At 38.9% G+C, this 22,498-nt stretch overlaps 1 protein-coding gene across 2 annotated transcripts; it reads right to left on the bottom strand.

The window, feature by feature from the left end:
• Positions 1 to 118: 118 nt before the first annotated feature.
• Positions 119 to 17,023, bottom strand: ldlrad2 (low density lipoprotein receptor class A domain containing 2). 2 transcript variants are annotated; one of them, XM_025007538.1, is made up of 5 exons: positions 16,861 to 17,023; positions 3,793 to 4,278; positions 3,438 to 3,587; positions 3,152 to 3,292; positions 119 to 1,896 (listed from the first exon to the last, which is right to left on the bottom strand). In XM_025007538.1, the coding sequence occupies exons 1-5, from the start codon at positions 16,928 to 16,930 to the stop codon at positions 1,595 to 1,597; spliced, it is 1,149 nt and encodes a 382-aa protein (XP_024863306.1). In that variant the 5' UTR covers positions 16,931 to 17,023; the 3' UTR covers positions 119 to 1,594. The 2 variants fall into 2 exon arrangements, with proteins under 2 accessions (XP_024863306.1, XP_017279203.1); XM_017423714.2 differs by lacking the exon at positions 16,861 to 17,023 and adding an exon at positions 14,150 to 14,252.
• Positions 17,024 to 22,498: the final 5,475 nt, after the last annotated feature.

Raw genomic sequence — 22,498 nt, 5'->3', positions numbered from 1 at the left:
ATGAGTCTACATATTGGAAACACAGCATCACTAAAATTGTTCCTACTAAAACAGATTAAAAACAGCTTGTTCTCAAAAAAGAAACAACTGTTTATGCAAAACTTTATTGTTCCTAAACTTCATTGTCAGTTGTTCAAACAAATATGTGCTGACATCCTATTGTAAAAAAGGCATCTTTGATTTGTACTGTGAACAAAAACGTTATTTCCATGAATGAAAAATCTTTCACATTCGCACTTTGAGACAGTCTAAAGATAAAGTGTACCCTGCTTTACCAACTTATATAATCATAAAAAGAAGTTGTAGCTCATGCATTGCACAAACAACAATTTATGTCTTCTTCACACTGGATGACGACCTTGCAGTGATATAAAACATTAGCCTAGGGTCTTGGTTTTTTTATATTATATGAAATAGAGTGTGATTACTCCATGATGGTCTTGAGTAGGGGTATGAATCTTTAGGCACCTCACGATTTGATTATGATTAAGAGGATTTATACTTGCGACACAAGTAGAAATGATTATGTATTCATCTTGATGCTGAGTACAGTGACGTAATATTCTGTGGCAATGAATGTGCACACATCTCATACTGCAATTCAGTTTTCTTCAATATGACGTTATTACCATTAAACAATAGATTTTTCATATTTTCAAATCAAGTCAGAATCATTCATGTCTGTGTTGCAACGCATCAAAAAATAGATTATAGCCCGACTGCTAGTCTTGAGCATGCACTAAACTTCTGTAGCAAGGTCATGGTGATTTATGATTATGGTGACAGTGAAATTAGGGTCCTGGGTAAAGCATGAGGGCAACAATCATAACTTTTCAGTGTTGTGAGGCCTGCATGCATTAGCGTGGCTTGGTCATCAAGTATTTGAAGTAGAACTGGACACGCTGGCCTCGTGCCTTGGCTGAGCGGGGTTAGGGTCCAGCAGAGTGCCTTTGAAATGTGGAAAATAGTGGTAAAAACATACTTGTTGAGTACTACGAATGTAGCAACATCATGACTGCCTTCACACTGGAGGAGGTTTTCTAAATTTGCTGCAATCCAGCCATGATATATTAGTTCTATAGTTTGTGGACATTGTAGCAGGTCATCATGCTGTGTGATGAGGGCCTTAGACATAAACCCTTTCAGCCAGTGTTGTGCTGGGTGCAGCTCTAATTGTTTTACAATGAAAAGAACAACTTGTGTAAAATCTTGTCGACAGAAGCACAAACATTTTGTTTTTGGATGAACTACATATAGTCTCACATATAGAAAATAGAGAGCTCCCGCAAACATTTTGAGACATTTTGGAGACTCTTGAGAATGCTGTTTGCCAACTAGTCTTCAATAGTCACAGCCTAGTGAGATACTATTTAACTGTTTACAATGAAGGGCAGTAAGAATTTTGCTGGACAGGAGCTAATAAAACTGGGCAGAAGCATGATACCACTTCAGACACCACTGTTTTCAGCTAAAGTCAGTATCACATACTGAACCCCATCAGATCAATATCCCCTAATTGGACTTTTACTCATCTTCATTACTTGCCCTTGTATTATAAACTCTGTGACTGCCAGAACTGGACTGAGGTTATGCTCTACATGGCTACTGTAGTAATGTTCTCCTCAGTGCTGTTAGTGGTGGCTGTTCCCATCGGGGTAATGTTGACTGGTGTGTGTGGGCTGACTTTTGCCACCCGGTGCTCCTTGTTGTGCATGCAGTTGTGAGCACAGAACTGGCAGGAGGCACAAGCTGAGTTGCAGCAGGGTAAAAAGCGGCAGATGGCGATACGCCATAGGAACCAGCCAGGTGACCAGAAGCACCAGCAGAGTACGACACCTCCTACTATCACACCCAGGATAGAGCACAAAATCAGCAGGGACAGGGATGGTGTCATGCCTGGAGGGAAGGAAGACAAAATACATTTCTTATATCACATGTCAGCTATAGTTTGGGTAATAATGGCACATATGACAGTCACTAACACAGACATATACTGTTCCACATTCAGACAGGTTTAACTAACTGCCTTTAAATATATATGTTTTTGGGTTTTATCTTGTCTTTCTGTGGAAACAGAAAGGGACATGTACATATGTACATATTACACAATATACATTTGTTAAGAACACAAAGCAACCAAACACAGCCAGCAAGCAGCTAACAAATTAATGTGACTAGTGGACTGAAATTTATCTCAGCTAATGAAACTTATTTTGCACAGCAGTCAAATGCTCCTTTTCCCACTTTCAGTTGAAGACAAAAGAGGAGAATAGCTGTTTTCTTAGTTCAGCCTTGGCTCAGTCTTAAAACTAATTTGAACCTGACAGGCGGGCTGAGTCTGGAGACAGATCATGGAAAGGACTGTTATAAGCTGTGAAAATCAATTATTATTTATTGGTTCATAAACAAACAAACTATCTAGTTTGATAAAATCTAGAATGGAAACTCGGTTTACACTGTTTAGGTTCTTTACAATGGATGACAATCCTGCTGTGGTGTAAAAAAAGTCAGCCAGAACGTACATGGTCCTTGCAGGGTCTTATCAAGGTCTTCTGAGGCATTTTGAGAAAGAAGGGCTCTCCGTTACCTATGATAGGCCCATGATGATTTTCAGCTAGCACAAAACTTCTGTAACAATGTCGTGGTGGTTTATAATCATGGTGGCAGCATATTTATAATCTGGGTGGAGCGTGGGGCAATGTGGTGTCAGCAGTGGCAGTGTGTCCATGACATGGAGCCCATGTGTGCACCAGCAGGATTTGCTGTGGGAATTTGAAGAAGGACTGGCCACATGCCTAGTGTACAACAGTGATTGTGACAAGGTCATGGAAATAATTTAGCAGATGTAATCCCTGCAGCTGCATCTTGATGAGTAAGTTATCCTATGGTAGGAGGATACAAAGAGAACTGCAGCATCATGACTGCGTTCACAGTAAATTAAGTTTTTCAGATTTGCAGCACCCCAACCAATAGGTTGTGTCAGTTGTGGAAAGCGTAGTGAGGTCATCATCTTGTGTGAAGAGGGCCTTACCACCTGACTGGTTTCTGAACATGAACATTAGTCAATGAGTTGTCCTTCCTTGAAGATACAAACTTTCTGCCTGCTTAATGAAAGAATATCTCTTGACCTTTTATTGAACTACTCACTGACCTGTTGCTGGCTCGTGACTGGGAGCGGTATCTGGTATGCAACAGTTCATGTGTGTCCCACTGGGAACTGTTGGTGGATTTACAAGTGGTGGTGGTGAGGTTGCCATTGGGGGTGAAGGCTCAGGGGGTAAAAGCTGACCTGCTGATGAGGAACAATTAGGTAAAATTATTGAATGGAGAAATGGCATTTTGTAGTTTAGAATACATTTCATAGAATTTTGCAACAGAATTCAGAATTCTTGCATGAAACTTGTCTGATGATGCTAATATTGTAGGATTGAACTGACCTTTGCAGCCTGTTGTTAGGTTTTCTTCTAAGTCACTTCCATCCCCACAATTGTCAATGCCTTTATCATCACACACTAGACTTACAGGGATGCACTTCCCATTCCTGCAGGTGAAGTAGGGTTCACTGCTGCACTCTAACTGATTGAAACCTAAAGAACAATGTTACAAAATGTCAGTGCAAAAAATGTGTTTTCTTTTAAATGTTTGATTTGTTGTGATATTCTGTTTGTTACAATGTAGTAGATATGTAGTTCCTTTTGCCACTGCTTTATTTTTAAGCCTTTCTACCGTAACATTTTAATTTGTTTTAGCAATAACTAAATACTTTTGGAACATTACCAATAGTTTACCTACCCAGTCTGAAAGAAGTAAAGTCTCCCACAAAGTCAACCCTGGGCTGAGTACCGCGGGTCACCAGTCTCAGAGTCAGGTAGTTTCCTGTGGACAGCACTGGCCGGGGTGGGCTCTTGCCACAAAGAGAAGGCCCAAGGGTAGGCGAGCTCCTGTCTGGACCGTCATAGAACTGAACGTATGAACCAGCATGACAAAGGTCTCCTGAACTTTCACCAGATGTGAGTTCCAGTCGAGGGTTGAGAAGGGCAGAGCCACGGGAGGACTCTGGGAAGAGGGGAGCAGGACTGAGGGGAGCCACTCTGAGCAAGGTGTAAACTAGAAAGAAGCGAAAGTAAAACTGAACCTTGTCTTTAGGGGAACTGGCCTGCATGGTGAGGTGACAGTCAGTCCCTATGTCCACAAAGTAGTACTTCTTGGATTCCTGATGTGAATTGACGATCATGCCATCACCCCGAATTGTCTGGCCACAGAAATCCACAACATTCACTGTCAAAGAAAAAAACATCAATGAGTGAGAGGCGGGACATGTTGTCAGTCCTTCACTGGGTCAAACATAGAGACACATAGACAACAAACATGACCTTTAAAACAGTGGAAGGTACAAATAACATACATTTCATCTTTCTGTTAAAAAAGACAGACAAACACAAGGACCGTCATGGCCGACAAAACAACACGCAAAACGACAAAGAAGGGAACATGGAACAGTGAGAACCGATTACCCCCAGATCATTGTCATGACATCAGTACACCACACTGCAATTTAATAACACTGGCAGGAGAGAGCTAATGTTGCTAACTCAATGCTAACTGCATGCTAAGTCTTTAAAAATGTGAGCGCACTTGAGAGTAGCGTTTATGGTCTACATTGTCCTGTCATCAGGCATGTGACAAAACTGCGAGTGTTTCACTTGCCCCATTACAAGTTTCCAGAGGGTCCTTTTTTTACTTATTGCTGCTGACACTGTGGGTCCATTTGAACATAGAATTTATGACTGCAGATTTACCATCATCCTTGCTGATTATTTCAGTAAATGGCCTGTAGTAGCAATTACTCCTAATGCTACAACAAACATTGTCATGGCATTCATAACTTCTGTTTTTGCACTTGAAGGAAACCATTGCACCATCACAACTGATAATAGACCAGTTTACATCTTCTGTTTTTGTTGATTTCATGAAGGAACGTGGCATTAAGCACATCAAAACAAGTGGAGGAGGCTCTGCCTCAGGGCTCATTAGAGTCCTGCAGGGCTCCGTGAACAGCACGCAGACCTGAGCGAGCGGTGGAGGCGTTTATACTTGCTGGAGCTTACGTTGGAGCAGTATTCTCAGAAAAGACAGGGGGCAGTACGCTACGTAACCAATGGGAAAAAAAAAAAAAAGAGAGAGAGCAAGCAGATTTTCAGGCTGTGATACAGAGAGGATGTTTAAACTTAAAGCATTCAGTTTGACTTTCATTGATTTATTTACTTTAGTTGTGATTCACCCATCATAGGACTAATATTTCTATAAACTCTCCTTTTTATCAGCTGCAGCAGTAATCTCCTTCTGTGAGTTTTGAACCATTTGATTATCTTTCTGGTCTCTCATAGAGGGATCATAGAAATGCTGATACAGGAGAACCAGCTCCGCTAGAGCACCAAAATCATCTATTTGGAATGGAGCACGGTGCACGGTCTGTGCGAAGTTAGAAAAGGTGCACGACCACGCGACACGACACCGCGTGGGGCCTTTGCACACGGGCAGGGACTTCACGATTGCGTCACTGTTGGCGCGTGTACCCTTGCATGGTGATCAACGCATAAAGTTGATGCGGGTGGGGAAAAAAAACTTGGATAAAAAATGACGTATATTACAATAAACAAAAATAAAAATGTATGCTGTCTAATAACATAATAGAAGCATATATAACAGAGTATTGCTCCAAGCACTGAACCCTGAGGAACTCTATGACCAAGGCTGTATTCACACCTGATATTCCGGTAGACTCGGTTCGAGTGGGGACCAAAATGCAACCTTTGTTCCATTTTCAGCTGCTGTGGTTCACATTCACACTGCACTGAGTCAATCAAGCCAAACCCTTTGAGCAACCTGTTCCCCCCTCGCCTGTGGTGGCGCTGCACCACGAACTACTGAAGGAAACAACACAAAAACCTCTGAAGAAGACACTGAGCGCCACTTCCTTCTTCTGAAAAAGTAAAGAAAATGAAGTGGCATCAAATTTTAGCGATTTTAGGATTTCTGTCTTGTCTGTGGTACATGTCCATGTCTAACCACAAGTCATTTCTCCTGCTAGTGGTCAAAACGCGTGTTTGGTTTGGTTGTATTTACCCAGAATGCCCTGTTCTATAGTCTGCTTCCTGCTTTTGGAGCGGTCTCCGGTCCACTTTCATTCACATATGCATTTGAATCATGCCAAAGTTCACTTCAACCAAACTGAGACATAGGTTTTTAGGTGGACCAGAGTTTGCTTTTTTGGTCCACATCAGAGTTCAATTGTGCATTCACACCTCTCCAAACGAACCGGACTTTCTACTCAAACAAACTAGTTTGATTAAAGCGGACTAAACAGGGCTGGTGTGAATGCACCCCAAACTGTGGTGTATGAAGAAGATTAATTCAAATATGCGTTAAACCATTTCAGAGCTGTTCCTGTAATCCTATTATTATGTTCAAGCCTCTGTAATAGAATATTGTGATCAACTGCATCAAATGCAGCTCTTTTTTAAACAATTTGGATGGTATCTAGTAGATATTTAGATGGTTTGGATGAAGCTATTATTTTTGACAACTCACATCTTAATAGGAAAAATCATCCAAGCACAAATCAAGTTCTAGTGACACTTCTAAAGCTGTTTCATTTAATAATTAACCTGTGACAATAGTGGTGTGATTCTTTTCTCTAATTGAAATAATTTTATTTACAAAGAAACTCATGAAGTCATCACTACTTAGAGTAATAGGGACACATGGCTCAAAAGAGATTTTTCATTAGTCTAGCTACAGAACTTTAAAAACATCTGGGGTTGTTCTTATTCTCTTGTATTAAGGATAAATAATGTACAGTTCTAGTTTTGTGAAGGGCTTTCCTGTGTGGCAGCAGGCTTTTTCTCTGGCTGAGTTAATTTTTTTTATGTTAGTGGTTGCGTCATTTTCTTTTCAGCCCTTGAAGCCTGTTTTAAATTGTGTAGCTAAGAATTAAACCAAGGAGCCAGCTTTCTCCGACTGATTACTTTCTTTTTCAGAGGAACTACTTCATCCTGTGATTCACAGATGGCAGCAGTAATATTATCAATAAATTTGTCACAAAGTAAAATTTAGCTTGCCGCTTTCTGTTGTATTGCTTTTGAGACAGAGGAAATAATATAAGAGATTCTTTAAATTTAGGTGCAGTATTTGCTGATAAACATCTGCTGTAATGAAATTTCCTAACAGTGGCTGTGAATTCAGTCAATGTAAGATAAAAGGTCAGATAAAGAGGGGTTTAGAGTATACATTATTTGTTCAGTCTATGCTTTATGTCAGAACTCGATCAAGAGTATGATGAAGAGAAGGATTCAATGATTGTGAACATTTTCAGCAAAACCAATTAACTTCTCTGGTTATTAAGGAAATGTTTAACTTCTATTTTAGTGGCACTGAAAATTTATAAAACTGCCTGATGTAACCATTATATATAACTGACTTGTTTTACCTTTTTCAAATAAAGAGTGTCCTGTTATTTAAGATAACTTCAACCATAATGAATAATTACTTCTAATTTACTTTAAACAACCAATTTCACTGATTTATACACACTTAAAGTGGTTAATGTGAAAAGCTTGAATTATTTAAACTACATTTTAAGAACAGACAGCTGAATATCTGAGGATTAGAGATCTTTAAATGTCTTCTCACACATAGCTGATATCCTAAACAATAAGGGGATTTTACAAATGATGTGGAGCACCCTTGAGCTGTCACCACACTGTTTGATGTGCAAACAAGCATAACTAAACTTGTGATCATGATGGTGATAATACAAAAAGAGGCTCACTGCCCAACAAAACCAGGACAGATGGGGTGCAGATCCGGCTGCTGCAGCCCCCTCCCCAGTCACCCACTGCCCCTTGGTTATGGGCTGCAGGCCAACAAACGAGTAAATTTATGACTAACCCTGGAGTTTATGAGCTTCGTTTCCCTGGGTGACAACTAGATTCTCTTGCATTGACCTCCAGGAATGTCCCACAGCCCAGAAGCCCTGGTTGATGGGAAATAACCAAAATAAATCTAAAACCTCAAATATACATCACTCTGTCTAAAACGTGAGCAGGAGGTTAGGTCCTCAATGACAAATTCCTCCATATGTAAACAGTCATTATAAATGGAGTTCATTCCAGAGAGGGACTCCAGAGAGTAGGTGAATGTCAAAGTCCTGAGTGGTACTTTAGTGGGAGATGTTTCTGAGACAGAACTGAGTGGAAAAGGGCAGCAAGAGTCCACCTGATGCATTATTTAATGCCAGTGATTCAATGCAGACATACTGTAAATGGACTTGTTTTCATATTTCTTCATTTTCCTGCAAGAAGTCGACAACAATGGGTAACACTTCCAGAAACTGCTCCAGAACATTTAAAGCACTAAAATGGTACAATCAAAAGATCTGAGCTTTTGTAGTGTACCTCTGTTCATATTATAAACAAAAACACTTTTTTTTCTTCTTTCCACTCATCTCTAATTAATTAAGATATAAATATATACAGACAATATGACAAAAAAGGAGAAAATTCAAATTGAAAACAGGATTCTAATTGTAGGCAACACTTAGTTCTTGACCATGTTGAAAAAGGCTGTGGTTGTCTGAAAAACCCTAACATTTTGGAAAAGTTTTTCACAGCAACAACAACAAAACAAAAAACAGCTTGCTTATGAAAGGGTGGATTAAAGCCTTAGACTCCATTTTTAACCTAATAAAAGGGGAGCCATTGTCAAATGGATCATGATACAGAACAAACCCATCTAATTACAATGAAGGGATGAGAAATTATTAAATAAATAATGATTATTACACAAAAGTCTGCATTTCAATATAGATTAAAAGCATCCTTTGAAGGAATGCATATCACCTACCACCATTCATGCCAGAGTTTCAAAGTAAGATCATTTTATGGTGAGAAATTGCAGTCATAGCCATTTTGGTCAAACCTTAAAGTAACATTATGCATGATAAGAGTATGTGCTAAGAATGACTCTCAGTTACTACAACACCAAATTTTAGCTCAATATCTGTAAAACTGACTAAGTTCTTGCCATTTATGTTGACTGTTGATTAGCTGTGATGACTATTGAGAATTGGGTTGACTTAAAAACCAAATCAGTTGCAAATGTAGAACAAATGATTAATTAAATTAATTTAAACATTTTTATTTATCAATCTCCTCTCTTGTGGGACCAACTTCCAGTGTCTGTCTGTGAGGCTGACACCCTGTCTACTTTTAAGACTTTCCTTTTTGATTAATCCTATAGTTCAGGTTGGTTTGGGTTTCCTGAGCTATCCCTTAGTTCTGCTGCTATAGGCTCAGACTGCTGGAGGACAAACTGACCACATTTCCTCTCTCTGCTGCTGTCTTTACTTTCTTTGCTCCCCATGTTTCCACATGCAATTACTGCTGTCATTAACATGTTTTTTTTCTGTTTTTCTTTGCATAGAAACTTCACCAGGACCAATTCTTCTGTGTTTGTCTGTCTCTTTTTTTATCCTCTAAAACCCCAGCTGATTGAAGCAGATGGTTGCTTGTCCTGGTTCTGGTTCTGTTGGAGGTTTCTTCCTGTTAAAGTGAGTCATTCCTTTCCACTGTTGCCAATGTGCAACAGCGATGTGGGTGATTTGGATAGTTTTTACTTTGCTTTTGCCCATGTTTGGTGGCTTGGATGTTTTCTGTCGGCTGTGTCTTGTGTAGCTATCTGATGTATCTAGTTGATGCAGTCTGTCACCGCTGTTGTTGCAGTTAACAGAAATTAATTGTTACATGTTTCATTTCTTTTGGTACATGTTGCGAATCTGTCAGTAATATATACTTTTGTCATAAATGTGTCTTTTGTGTTTCTTAGCTTCTTAATGTTCCTAACGGCCCTAATCTTCATAATCGTTAAGTAGATGTGATGCTTCTGTCAGTTTTGTTTTAATTTAAGGTAAGATTTTTGTAAATAATTTTTTTGTTTATTATGTTATTTTATTTATTTTGTGTTTAAGAGAAAAATGTGATTTGTTCCCTATTTTATTTGTGCAGATTATATTTTTCTTTCTTTGTCTGTACATTGTCGATTATAACGATTATATAATATTTTTCTGAATCTTATTATTATTATTTTTTTTTCTTTCCTCTTGAAAAGCAGCTCAGAATAAACGAGCTCTAGCCTGGGCCTCTCTGTCATTTACAGTATTAGCTGCACAGTGCTCTTCAGCCCGTGTGGTGCTTGCTGCTGGCCCAGATTCCCCTCAATCTGCTGCCGGTAACAATAACATTTAGTAATTGACATCTCAAAATGTACTGTATGTGAAAGTATCGTATTACTGTAGTAAATCAGTATACTTCAGAGTATAAATTGGGGATCAGTCTCAGCTACTCCCATACTAAATTTTAGATCAAAAAACCATTTAGAAAATTCATAGCGAGGTAATGTCACGTGATGAGATCAGAATTCAACCAGGATAAAACAAGGTGTCTTGGGACACAAGAATTACCATACTTTATCAAATTTACGACAAATTTTGCATTCTTTCAGATAAATATAACAACACAAATCAGTTTGAAAGAATTCTAATTGATAAGTGATCATTCCTGAACATTGCGGTTAAAAAGGTATTCAAAATGTTTTTAGTATCAATTTTTCACAAGTAAAACGAAAACTCTTCAGTTTACATTGTTTGTGATGAGCTGATCAAAGAACCTTATAATAGATCTTGATAAATAAGTGCAAATGTCAAAATGACAATGTTTTTATAGTAGAAATATGTTTAATATAGTGCATATCTGCCAAATATTTTTATGTAACTGTAACTGTATCAAATTAGAGTAAAGTTTCTTTCAGGTGATGTAGAGAAGCCTGAGGCAGCTCATCCTCCACTGATGTGCATGGTTTGTTTTACTCATTAAAAAATGATGCTAAAATGTTTAGCATACCTTTGTTTCTGTTTGTCTATGTTCAAGAATTATCACTTGTCATTTTTTCAGACTGATTCAGGTTTTCACATCTGTCTGAAACAAGCTAAATTTGCTGTGAATTTAAGAAAGTACATCTGCATTTTGTTGATTTGTACTTGTGTGACATGTGCAATGACAATGATGCATGATGCCTTATTTATCCTGCCTGCCCTCATAATAGTACCGTATGTTACCATACGTTATATACATAATACCACAAGTAATAAGTTTACAGTAGGGACAGTGATGAGTAATATGATGCAATATGCTTCTAAACTCATTGTATAACGGTGTTTGATAGTGAAATACAAGGCAAAACACAACCTAAAGTATGTGATGTCCGACAAACACGGATACTTTCAATAAAAATTTTAACTATGAGCACTATATACATTTTGACCCTTAGAGTTTTTGGATGCAATAAATCATTCTTAGTATTATTTAGTGCGTTTCAGTGCTGAGTCACATTATTCTAAGCAGACTGTACTTAGAGACATACTTGAACTGTGAGAGGATAATAACACCAGGGCAGCATTTGTTATCTCCCGCCACTGAAGGCGAAGAGTGTCAACGTTTTTGCCTGTTTCTAAACATGTTTGTTTGTCTGCCTTGTTGCAAAATATCTCATGAACCAGTGAATGAAATTTATGAAATTCTCAGAAAAGAATCACTAATGCTGATTGACTTTTGGAGTTAATCCAATGTAAAAATGCCACCACTGCCAACTGACCTTAACACAAAAATGGCAAAAATTTTGAGCTTACATTTGGTATGGAAGTAGCTGACACTGAACCACACAAATGTTTAGTGCTACACATTGCACAAGATCTTTAAAACTTTGGCATTTACTGCTAGAGTTACCACTGTTTGTCTGTAAACAAAGTATCCTATAAACCCTTTTGAATGAAAGTAATCATTAGATGTAATAAGATCCAGGGTACTCTTTGTTAGTTTGAAGAACTTTATTACATCTTGGGAAACATTACAGCCATGCAACTCAAGATCGACTTCTTCTCATTAGAAGTGAATGGCCTAATGAATCTGACTAACAGGGCACTTGTGGTGATCAAAACCCTAACTTAGATTACCACATTCCATCTCATCTCTTCCACACCTCAAAACTTATTTTAAATCTTGACTAGTTTATGCCAAATTTCATTTAATATGATTTAATGAGTTTTCTTTATTAATAACTTCCTCTTTGTCTCTCTCCCATAAAGCTTAGACTGGTGAAGAACCTAAGCAATCTGTACAGTCCCTCCCTTCTCTCCTGCTGAAGCTTGCACCTCCTCCTTCAACGTTTCTCAGTTTGTGAGAACATCCTACTCTTGGTAGATTTCCACATGTCCCATATTCCTTCCATTTCTTGATGATGGATTTAACAGAACTCCTGGGATTTTTGAGGCCTTGGAAATCTTTTTGTATCCATCCACTGACTTGTCTTTCTCAATAACATTTTCTCTGAGTTGAGTAAATTTAAGGGAGTGCATATTTATGCAGCATTTGATTTTACATTACATATTTTTATTTAACTGCTATTACTCTGTAGAAATTTTATTTCATTTTGATATTGAAGAAGGTCTTTTTAATTTGTAAAGAAGGCCAATTGACATTGACCATTATTGATTTATGACAGCAATAAAAGCATAAAACATTGAAGGGGGTGAATACTTTTAATAGGCACTGTACATTGACAACTGATAAACTTTTGGAATCAACCAAATTCTATACGCAGCTAATAAGCATTAGTAAACACATAAATGGCTAAAATCCAGTCAGGTGTGTTAGAAGCTGAGAGTCATCCCTAACAAACACTCTGAGTGCGACCACATTGTATGACACCTGCTTGAGATGTACATAATGTCATTTACAAGGTTTGACCAAAACACCTATAACTCTGTCATTTAGTCTGCATGAAAGGTGGTAGGGGATATGCATTCTTTCAGGGGATGGTAGGCCTTTAATGTTGTTATATTTTAAATAAACTATTCAATTGATCTACATTTAAAGTGTTCATTACACAACAGTGATGTAACTTTGTCAACATTAACAGATGCTTCGTATTTAATTAATCAATAATATCATTTGCTCAAAACATGATCAGAGGTTACATATCCTGACCGCTGACCCACCCTTCAGGTGGTTACTGCCTACCACCAAAGGCCAGTCTCACTGGGCTGTGCGTGTTGGTGAGTACTTGGTGATACAAAATTGTGAGAAACTAGGCAAATTTTTAGACTCAGTCTCACTGAATTCTGAGTGTGATCAGCGAGTTACGTGGCCACATTTTACACAGCCGGTTTTTAAAAATCACAACTTGTTTAGGATTGACAGTGGTCAAAATACAGCTCTAGCATTGTAAAATGACAGAAACTAAGCTGTGAGACACTCGCAACAACCCTACGACTATTTTGAGAGAAAACCTGTTAAACAAGTTTTTGGAACATGTTCAACATTGAAGGAACACTGCAGGCCTCTGAGACTCGAACTGAGAACTACTGTGAACATTTCAGGAAGTCCCAGCTTGTAGCCCACTACTGGCTTTACATTCAAAATGTTACCTCTGGTTATTGCCTGACATCAGTTCAAATCAGTTTATTTATATGGTGCCAAGTCACAAAAAACGTCTCAGGGCGCTGTACAAAAACATGCACAGATTATAAAAAGCATTAATAAAAGCGTGGCCTGCAAGTTCATTTGTCTGTCTGTTAGCAAAATATCTCGTCAAACACTGAATGGATTTTAATGAAACTAATCTAATCCGTCTTAGCCAACACAAAAGTGGTTCTAAAGCAGTCAGTTTTACAGATACTGAGCTCAAATATGAAGTGGTAGTAGCTGAGGGTCATCCTCAACACATCTGGATGGCATATAAGACCTTTGATCAAAACAGCTGGCCTTAGAATTTGGTCAGAAGACCATCTTAGTTTAAATCTCTGGCATGAAAGGCGACAGCCAGGCCTTTAATATTTACAATCTTTTTTAATTTCTGTGCACAAATCATTACACCTCCACATAATAATAAGAATAATGAAGAACAAGTCTGGTTGAGTCTCATCTCGTTACAAAGACGACGGACCTTCCGAACTTTCTGTTGCTAAAACTCTCCGGACTCTGCAGTCCGAACCGAACCCTGTTGGTTCGGCTCGTCCCAGCGGCTGGATTCTTACCGATTTCGATGGCGGAGCAGCGGAGAGCCGTGGAGCCCAGCAGCAGCAGGAGCAGCTTCTCCTGATCCATCCTTCACACTGAACACCCTCCCCCTTCCTCCAGCTTCATCATCAACACTGTCTGCAGTTTAGTCCAACTGAACCGCCTCCTAGTTCTTTGGGGTCATGTGTCCGCTCGTCTCCATGACAACACACCGGAAGCACGGATTAGGGGCATCTTCATGTAAACTTTATCCAGGCGGTCCCTAACTAACTTCCTGATCAGGTTTGACCAGGTGCAGCAAAGGACCATCATGTGTGGGAACTTTAAAGGGACAGTTCAGGTCTTTTAAAGTGGAAAGCTTATAAAGAATTAATATTGGAATAAATTGAACGGGTCACACAGGCAGAAATCAAATCAACTTCATTTCTAAATATCATTTAAAACAACTGAAGCTGACAAAAGATCCGCGCAATAAAACTATGCATATCACTGCCTCACCCTAGAGTTTATGATGAGAAACGACAGTTTCAAGGTTTGACCGAAATTGCTGAAAGTGTGGTGATTTGGCTTTTTTCCTGGGTTTTGTTTATGTTTTATTTTGATTTTAGTTCTTTGGTTTTTGTTTTGTTTCTATTGTGTTATTTGGTTGGATTTGCTTTTTGTTTTGTCTCATGTTCATGTTTCATTTCACTCTCCCCCAGTCACTCACTTGTCCGTTAACCACACCCATCTACACCTGGACTCTGTAATCATTCCACCTGTTCCCACTCCCCTCGTTATCCTCAGTGTTAAAAACCCGGTCACTCTTCCATACCTCGCTGGTCCATTGTTTGCTGTTAGTCTGTTGTTTGTTACATGTTGCATGTTTCCGTCCTGTTCCTGGTTCTGGTTCTGTTCCTGCTCTTGTTTTGTTCACCTTCGGCTTAGTTTTGATTTCGTTTATGTTTCTATTTGTTTGCTGCCCTGTCAGCTTTTGTTTTGTTTGTTCTTCAGTTAAATAAATTAGTTTCTTTCAAAATAAGTCTGCACACCGGGTTCGTCTCTGTCATCTCCGATCGTCACGACAGAAAGGAATGTTATGCACAAATGTATGCATTGCTAGATGTCATTGTCAAGGTTGGGAATGACTGACAGCTAAAACCACATTAAATTTTAGTTCAGTTTATGTACAATTAACAGTTATAGCCACTGTTGTGTTTTCTGATGTCAATTGACTGCAGCAGCCATCTTAAATTCGACTGACTCCAGAAGTTGATCAGCTGTAGATGGACATCCAGTAATTACTTCTTAATGTTAATTAAAGTATCTAGAGCATGAGATATTTTGCTAACAGAAAAACAGATCTGGCTCAGTTAAGGTCAAACTTGTAAGCTGAGTAGCAGTTGCAGTATGTGTCTTGAATCACTCCCAGCTACTACCACACTAAGTGTTAGTACATTAGTAGAAGTGGTAGTTTAGTTCCCTAAGTTCAATTAGCTGAGGCAGCCACCTTGAGTTGGGTTTGCTCCAAAAGTTATTTAGTTGAGGTGCATCTGATGACTCCTTCATGAGATATTTTGATAACACCAAAATATCTCACGAACCATTAGACAAATTATAATGTGAATTGCAGAAAGTAATCATTGAATGTACATCTACAGCTGATTAAGCTTTTAAAGTAAACTTGATTCAAAATGACCACCACAGCCAACAAACTTAAAAATAAAAAATAATGACTATAACTCAGTTTTACAAATATTGTCCTAATATTTGTCTGAGACTAACCTCAATACATATTCTAAGCACTATCAAAATGCGCAAGGTCTTTGTTTAAAATTTTGCCATTAGATATCTGGACTTAACATATTCACTTAACATATTCATCTATTAAACTACCCTTCCAGCTAAAATCCCATCCTCCAACCAGTTGGCCGTTCTGTTTAACCCCCCCCCCTCAATCTGTTATGTTCATCCAAAATATGAACCTTTTGGTCCCTACAACTGTGACCCTTATCCTTAAGATGTAGGTGCACAGCTGTCCTGTCCTGAAGAGTGGGCTCTCCTGTGTTGAGCCAAGCATCCATGGAGAGTAAATTAGTTTCTCCAATATAGAGATCTGGACATTCCTCGCCACACTGAACTGCAGACACCACACTGCTCAATTTGTGTTTGGGTATTTTGTCCTTAGGATGAATTCCACACTAACATTAGTTTCTCATACTACCCCGCTTCTATGACGGTCCACCCCACTTTTCACATTTCTCAGGTTAAAACCAGTCACCACTAACCCTCTGTGCCCTCCTGATCTCCCCCACTCACACCGGCCTTTGGATAACCATCTGCCCTACACTGTCGATAGCACTTTGGAGATTTGACACTGGGATCAGGGTTCCAGTTCCTGGTGGATTGGGAAGAGCCCTGAGGAGTGCTTTTGAATCCATTGCTCCATCTTGGACAGTACCTTGATATTAGATTTCTATGAGGCTCATCTGGAAAACCATGGTTGGCCTTCTGGTGGCATCTGTTGAGTGGGTACTGTAAGGATAATGCCCTCACCAGACACATTATTTGTCAATACAGAGCCATTACCACTGTCTCTCACTTTCACCATTACTCACCATCTTTAAGTGCGTCTAGTTTGTCAATCAAACCCCTACTACTTAAGACCAGACTTCCACACAATGCTGGATTGGACTGTCACGTAAATCATCACACTTAGCCAATTTCAGTGTCCCTAGTGATTACTTACCCTTGTTTGCTCCTACTTTTGATGTTCCTCTGCAGTTTCGTATCCTGTATCCTGCAAACAATCCTTTCATGGGACTTTGCAGAAGACAGAGGTCGAGAGGCAGAAACGAGGTTGGTGTCCAGAACAGAAAAATCCAACATGGTCATGAACAAGGTCAGGTAGAGAGGTAATGCTGGATATCTACTCATGCTAAGGCTTTCAAAAATCTAGCACCGTCTGCCTGCCAGAGAGCTGAATATAACTGGTGGAGAACATGTGAGCGGCATGATGCTGATTGAGTGTGGAGCAGCAGGGAACAGGAGGAGCAGATGAGCTTGATTGCAGGCCTGGTGAGCAGGCAGACGGGCCAGAATCATAACATCAATCATCTCTGAAACAGCCTTACCTGACCCACTCCAATATTTCTTTGGTAAAGTAATAGTAAAGTAAAACAAAGTTCCAACCTTTGTACAAAACAAAAACAACTATTTTTGAGTTCATACAAGGATACTCACCTCAACTCTCTCTCATAGTTGATCTGCCTCCTGTCCAAACCCCCACCCAGTATTGTAAATACATTTTTTACACTTTTCTTCTGTGTGTCAGCTCCTGGGTTCAGAGTCTAAAGCTATATAAATATTACATAGGAGGCTTGTAGTTAAAGTAAACTTCAGAGTCCGACTTTAGCAGGTGACTCAAAAATGTGTTTCTGCAAAGCTGCACATCTCTGCTACCTGGACACAGTAGTAATATAGTAGTATACATAAAAAGAAGAATAAACTACAGCTGCAGGCATCAAGCCGTAAATGGAAAAATCATTCCTGAAATGAAGGTATCTGATAAGTGTTGAAATTTAACAACGAGAACTAAATACTGTGACCAAGGAGTAATGTTAAAAACAATAAAATACAAATCTGATGCAAGTAGGACACAGGTGGCACAGCAGCACAGTGGTTCGGACTCTTGATTCCCAGCAAGAGGGGTGCAGGATCCCTTCCTGACCTGGGGCCTTGGGTGGAATTAGCATGTTCTCCCTATGGGTTTACTCTAGGTGATCCAGTTTCCTCCCACAGTTAGGTTAATTGGTAACTCATAATTGCCCCTCGGTGTGAGTGGACATCTGTATATGTCCCTGTGATGGACTTGCAACCTGTCCAGTGTGTACCTGCCTCTTGCACAATGAGATAGACTTACTCTCCCGTGACCTGGGGGAAAAAAAGTGTGTAAAGAAAATAGATAGATGAAAAATCTGATGTTTCAGAAAAGAATGATAAATATTTCTGTTCTGTCTAATAATTAACAATAGTTAGTACCTTATCAGTCATGGCATCAGCCATAGAGCACGTATAGAGAAGGAGGCAAAAGTCTTCATCCAGGCTAGGCTAACAGCTAGTCAAATAAGTGCGAGTTTTAATTATATTTTATTGTTTTTCAGGATTATAAAACAAGTCTTTCTCAAAAATAACAAACCGATGTAAAAGAATAGTACATTAGCTAATATTCAACCTCTATACTTTTGCATGACACTGTTTATTGATGTTTTCTAAACAAGGTTCATGTTACTATACAGATGTATCTGTGCAGAGCAAAGACAGACTGTATATGCCGATGGTGCTAAGGCTGCTAATTGTATCAGCCCACCTCATCAGTGCATCTAGTCAAATATGTCCTTAATAACTCCTGATGAATGATACATTCAGCAGCCTCGGCACCATCAACATATACACATTCGGTGTGCTCCTCACACAGACATTTGTGTAACACAAATGTTGTTCGGTTGAAAAAACAATGACAAATTTTATGTGTACAAATGCACAAGTGTAGCCATTTAATATCAGCTACTGTACCAGCCTTTTACACAGGCATGTTGTTTTTGAGAAAGAGTTGTTTTGTAAACATGGAAAATGATAAAAAGAAAAAAGTAAAAAAACTGACCCTTGTTTGACTAGCCATTAGCCTAATCTGGACAAAAAGTGCTCTACTGATGTCAGGGTTGAGAAGGTACTAACTTTTGATGATTAATTGACAAAATGTCACTTCAAAGTTGACTAGACTATCCCTTTAAGTCTAGTTTTACAAATAGACAGGGTGTCAGCCTCACAGACAGAAACTTGGAGTTGGTTCCACAAGAGAGGAACCTGATAACTGAAAGATCTGCCTCCCATTCTACTTTTAGGAACTCTAGGAACCACAAGTAAACCTGCAATTTCAGAGTGATGTGATCTGTTAGGACAATGGAAAGAAACTAAAATTGGAGAAATATGATCTCTCCTTTTGACTCTCATCTGAACTCTGAAAGCAACATTTTGGATCAACTGAAGACTTTTGCCAACAAAAACTCTGGCTAGCCAGACAAGGACCAGGTTGAATCAATTCAACAATTCGATTCAACAAGGGCCACAACACGAATTAATGGAAAATAGAACTTTAAACGTTTCTAACTATTTTTCTTTCAAGAAGCAAATCCATGTGTGTGAGAAAGAAAGAGTTCTCAAGGCATACTCTAACCATGACATCTTGCAATACTGCAAAAACATTGCCCACGTTATTTTTAAAGTTTGACCAAAACTGCTACAACTCCATCATTTCTCAACATAAGATGATCTTAGTCTAAAACTCTGACATGAAAGGTGAGAGGTGATATGCATTCCTTGAAGGAATCTTTACTTGTTATAGCACCAATTTTACAACAAAAGTCATCTCAGGGCACTCTACAAAAAATAAACAAAGTCCAGCCGTATCAAATACAGTGTTTCTCAAGTCTGAGCTTCATTTGTCTCTGCTTCCCTCCGGTGGATACAAAAACACCTTCGCTCTAATGCAGTCTTTAACATTGCTTTTATGTATCACTTCAGGAGTGAATGTGGGCATGAATAAAAATAAAGCCAAACTGTTTTAACCCAAAACGTTGTGTGTGGTTTCATTTATTCACAAACAGCATTGGCTCAGTGCTTATTCACACATCTGACAGACTTTGGGAAAAATAGTTAATGTCACAGTGCTGTATTGAGACAAAGACATGCTGCCAGTTCAAAGGGGAAATAATCAGTAAATCATGCAGTATTCCATAAGTACCCTGTGTATTTTGTTTGCAATAAACCAATTAAATGGCCTGAAAATCCAAAAAGCATTTTAACTGTGGGCAAATCTTTTGACAAAATACTTTATTTTAGTGAGTGAAGTAACATGTCTGATAGATATTTTAAAATTATCTTTCCTCAAACATCTGAAAGAAAACTCCAATGTACCTCACAGTTATATTAACACACAGGTAAGTTCCATTCACACTGGATTATGATGTTTTCCATGATCTATTAGAATGTGGCGGAATTGCAGTAAATTTGGAAAATCTCCATCAGTTTGAAAGTAATCATGGCACTGTTACGCTCTTAGGGCAGTTTCTCACTGGGCTAATACTGTTAGAGACCGGCAACTCATAATTGCAAGAAAATACACATTTTCAGGTGCAGTCCTGCTGAATTCTGGGTGTTTCAACCAAGCGACTGACAAGCTGGGTTTTGAAAATGACCTATTTTGTGTGTATAGCTTGCAAAACTTCTATTATTATTTTGTTGCCCATCTCCACCCACATTGCACCCACCTCGGCCTGCTTTGTACCCACCTTGGCAACCACCCTCACATTTATGATTTATTCTACTGGAGTACACTTTAGAAATGAAGACAGGCAGAATTCTGTCATTTTTTAAATAATTATTCTTTACTATTGGCCTGGTTAGGCCTGGCCATTCGGGGCTGGAACTTTAGATGTTCTCTGTCATAAGGAGAGTTCCTATGCAGGTATCAAATTACAGCTCTAGTGCTGTAGAAACATCGGAACTAAGTTGAGACGAGTTCAAAATGGGTTGCAACAGCTCTGCAAATATTTCAAAAGAAAATTTGTTACACAAAACTTTTCAACATGTTTAAAATTCAAGCAATAAGACTGAGCCTCTGAGACTCACTTAAGAAATTTTGGAAACTTTCCGAATCCTCAGGGACCCTTGGTTACAAATGTTCAGGGGACCTTCCATCTTCATCACATACCATACCAAGCCATTTTGCACAGCTTTGCTACATTTATGGCTCATTCCTAAATCAGTTGCAGGCATTTAGCTTTTTATTAGACTAAAAGTAAAAATAATATTAAATAAGTGCAAACAGTTTACCTGGTCTTTGCTCCCATCCATCTTGCAAATTGATCTGTTTTGTTTGCTCACAATTCAACACATGGCAGTGGCACATATTTTAAAGAGTTTTTTTTTGTTGTTGTTTTTTTTCTTTATTAACTTTGATTGGACAGTGACCTTGAACATACATTTCTTAACAAAGGGCCCCCTTTCTGTCAAAGGCCCTTAGACATGTACCCAGGTTGCACCTTTGGTAGATCTCCCTCATGAATGACGTTCGCCAACTAGTCTCCAACAGCCGCAGCTTTTTTATGTCACTGAGACACACTTCACTGCCCTGGCAAAACCCTTTTAAACCACATCAGGATGCGGCTACATACTAACTAAAATCAAACCAAGCTAGCATAAAGCTACCAATATGGATATCTTGTTGGTGTCTTTTTGTTTCCATGACCTCGCCACAATAAGGGTTGTATTCTGGGCATGAGGCCAATGTGACCAGTACTGTATTTTCTACACTAAAGAGCGCACTTGATTATAAGATGCACTGTCAATAAATGGTCCATTTTTTAACTTTTGTCATATATAAAGCGCACCGGACTATAAGACGCATCCTCGTGCATCTCCCAATTTTTGTTTCTTCGTGTCAAGTTCGATGCTCTAGCGGAGCTGGTTCACCTGTGTCAGCATTTATATGATCCCTCTGTGAGAGATCACAAAGATAATCGAACGGCTCAAAACTCCCAGAAGAATACTGCATCAACGTAAGTGTCAAATATAAACGCCTCCACCGCTCGCTCAGGTCTGCGAACTGTGTGCGGTGCCCTGCTCGACTATAGCTGAGCCTTAATGCTGCAAGCGGTGCGGCTTTGTAGTTTACCAAAGTCGTACTAAAACATTATGACTTCTTACATATATAAGGCACTTCAGATTATAAGGCACACTGTCGTTATTTGAGTAATTTGTAGGCTTTAAGTGCGCCTTATAGTCCGGAAAATAGTTCGGAGTAGTAGTTCTTTTGAATTCTCGGTGACCAAGGCACACTGGTTCACTCAAACATGGATACGTTGCTACCTCTGCTACCACATTTCTCCCAGAATCCTGATCCCTCCACAATAGTAAACCACAACAACCTTGCTACAAAAGTTTTGTGCATGCTCAAATCCACCACAACTCTATCACACTGTGTTCCTAATAAAGACCATCCACATTCTGGCTGATTTTTTATATTGTAGAGGGGTCATCATCCAGTGTGATGGGGGTCTTAGCAGAAAGACATGTTGGCATTGCTTTAACGACAGCCAACCGTTTTTTATTTTATGGTTCAAAGTCCTGATTTTGTTATAATATAGGGCCCTACAATTTATGTGATGTGGAAAAAGAAGGAATCATGGAAGTGGACATTAAAGATGAAATTTACAGCAAAATAGGCAATGCCACAGGATGCGATCAAATTAATCTGGAACATTATTACCAATCTAAGTGTTTATAACATTTTAACATTAGTTGTTTACAATGAATGAGACAGTATT

The sequence above is a fragment of the Kryptolebias marmoratus genome, linkage group LG4, assembly GCF_001649575.2.
Source record: "Kryptolebias marmoratus isolate JLee-2015 linkage group LG4, ASM164957v2, whole genome shotgun sequence".
NCBI classification, from domain to species: domain Eukaryota; kingdom Metazoa; phylum Chordata; class Actinopteri; order Cyprinodontiformes; family Rivulidae; genus Kryptolebias; species Kryptolebias marmoratus.
This window is presented reverse-complemented; position numbering and strand designations above follow the sequence as displayed.

Coding starts and splice junctions, on each gene's coding strand:
- ldlrad2 (XM_025007538.1), bottom strand. CDS start 16,930: ATGAAAGGATTGTTTGCAGGATACAGGATACGAAACTGCAGAGGAACA. Junction 3,588..3,792: donor CTTTACTTCTTTCAGACTGG/GTAGGTAAACTA, acceptor ATTGTTCTTTAG/GTTTCAATCAGTTAGAGTGC. Junction 1,897..3,151: donor CAGTCACGAGCCAGCAACAG/GTCAGTGAGTAG, acceptor CCTTCCCTCCAG/GCATGACACCATCCCTGTCC.